The sequence below is a fragment of the Lepidochelys kempii genome, chromosome 2 (genome assembly GCF_965140265.1).
Source record: "Lepidochelys kempii isolate rLepKem1 chromosome 2, rLepKem1.hap2, whole genome shotgun sequence".
Lineage (NCBI taxonomy): Eukaryota > Metazoa > Chordata > Testudines > Cheloniidae > Lepidochelys > Lepidochelys kempii.
This window is the reverse complement of record NC_133257.1, coordinates 35,828,064-35,830,218: the sequence shown is the minus strand read 5'-3', so window position 1 is coordinate 35,830,218 and position 2,155 is coordinate 35,828,064. Positions and strand designations below refer to the sequence as shown.

Sequence of the window (2,155 nt, the reverse complement as noted above, 5' to 3'; positions counted from 1 at the left end):
ATGAAACCCCCCGCCCCTTGGTTCACTCTACTTTCCTGTAAGCTAACCACCCTCCCCTCCTCCCTTTAATCACCGCTTGCAGAGGCAATAAAGTCATTGCTTCTTCACAGTCATGCATTCGTTATTCATTCATCACACAAATAGGGAGATGACTACCAAGGTATCCCAGGAGGGGTGGTGGAGGAGGGAAGGAAAATGCCGCACAGCACTTTAAGCACAGCACTTTAAAAGTTTACAACTTTAAAATTTATTGAATGACAGCCTTCTTTTTTTTGGGCAATCCTCTGTGGTGGAGTGGCTGGTTGGCCGGAGGCCCCCCCACCGCGTTCTTGGGCGTCTGGGTGTGGAGGCTATGGAACTTGGGGAGGAGGGCGGTTGGTTACAGAGGGGCAGCAGTGGCAGTCTGTGCTCCAGCTGCCTTTGCTGCAGCTCAACCATACACTGGAGCATACTGGTTTGGTCCTGCAGCAGACTCAGCATTGAATCCTGCCTCCTCTCATCACGCTGCCGCCACATTTGAGCTTCAGCCCTGTCTTCAGCCCGCCACTTACTCTCTTCAGCCCGCCACTTACTCTCTTCAGCCCGCCACCTCTCCTCCCGGTCATTTTGTGCTTTCCTGCACTCTGACATTATTTGCCTCCACGCATTCGTCTGTGCTCTGTCAGTGTGGGAGGACAGCATGAGCTCGGAGAACATTTCATCGCGAGTGCATTTTTTTCCTTCTTTCTAAGCTTCACTAGCCTCTGGGAAGGAGAAGATCCTGTGATCATTGAAACACATGCAGCTGGTGGAGAAAAAAAAAGGGACAGCGGTATTTAAAAAGACACATTTTATAAAACAGTCGCTACACTCTTTCAGGGTAAACCTTGCTGTTAACATTACATACATAGCACATGTGCTTTCGTTACAAGGTCGCATTTTGCCTCCTCCCACCGCGTGACTACCCCCTCAACCTTCCCCCCTCCCTGTGGCTAACAGCGGGGAACATTTCTGTTTAGCCACAGGCAAACAGCCCAGCAGGAATGGGCTCCTCTGAGTGTCCCCTGAAGAAAAGCACTCTATTTCAACCAGGTGACCATGAATTATATCTCACTCTCCTGAGGATAACACAGAGAGATAAAGAACGGATTTTGGTTGAATGCCAGCAAACATACACTGCAATGCTTTGTTCTACAGTGATTCCCGAGTACGTGTTACTGGCCTGGAGTGGTAAAGTGTCCTACCATGAAGGACGAAATAAGGCTGCCCTCCCCAGAAACCTTTTGCAAAGGCTTTAGGACTACATCTAGGAGAACCGCAAATGCCAGGGCAAAGTAATCCTTTCACATGCTTGCTTTTAAACCATGTATAGTATTTTAAAAGGTACACTCACCAGAGGTCCCTTCTCCGCCTGCTGGGTCCAGGAGGCAGCCTTGGGTGGGTTCGGGGGGGTACTGGCTCCAGGTCTAGGGTGAGAAACAGTTCCTGGCTGTCGGGAAAACCGGTTTCTCCGCTTGCTTGCTGTGAGCTATCTACAACCTCCTCCTCATCATCATCTTCTTCGTCCCCAAAACCTGCTTCCGTATTGCCTCCATCTCCATTGAAGGAGTCAAACAACACGGCTGGGGTAGTGGTGGCTGAACCCCCTAAAATGGCATGCAGCTCATCATAGAAGCGGCATGTTTGGGGCTCTGACCCAGAGCGGCTGTTCGCCTCTCTGGTTTTCTGGTAGGCTTGCCTCAGCTCCTTCAGTTTCACGTGGCACTGCTTCGGGTCCCTGTTATGGCCTCTGTCCTTCATGCCCTGGGAGATTTTCACAAAGGTTTTGGCATTTCGAAAACTGGAACGGAGTTCTGATAGCACGGATTCCTCTCCCCAAACAGCGATCAGATCCCGTACCTCCCGTTCGGTCCATGCTGGAGCTCTTTTGCGATTCTGGGACTCCATCATGGTCACCTGTGCTGATGAGCTCTGCATGGTCACCTGCAGCTTGCCACGCTGGCCAAACAGGAAATGAGATTCAAAAGTTTGCGGTTCTTTTCCTGTCTACCTGGCCAGTGCATCTGAGTTGAGAGTGCTGTCCAGAGCGGTCAGAATGGAGCACTCTGGGATAGCTCCAGGAGGCCAATACCATCGAATTGTGTCCACAGTACCCCAAATTCGAGCCGGGAACGTC

At 51.0% G+C, this 2,155-nt stretch overlaps 1 protein-coding gene across 1 annotated transcript; it reads right to left on the bottom strand.

Moving 5' to 3' along the window:
- Window positions 1–717: 717 nt before the first annotated feature.
- Window positions 718–1,929, bottom strand: LOC140905819 (zinc finger and SCAN domain-containing protein 32-like). Its single transcript, XM_073329317.1, has 2 exons — window positions 1,373–1,929; window positions 718–784 (listed from the first exon to the last, which is right to left on the bottom strand). The coding sequence occupies exons 1-2, from the start codon at window positions 1,927–1,929 to the stop codon at window positions 727–729; spliced, it is 615 nt and encodes a 204-aa protein (XP_073185418.1). The 3' UTR covers window positions 718–726.
- Between the last annotated feature and the right edge of the window lie 226 nt (window positions 1,930–2,155).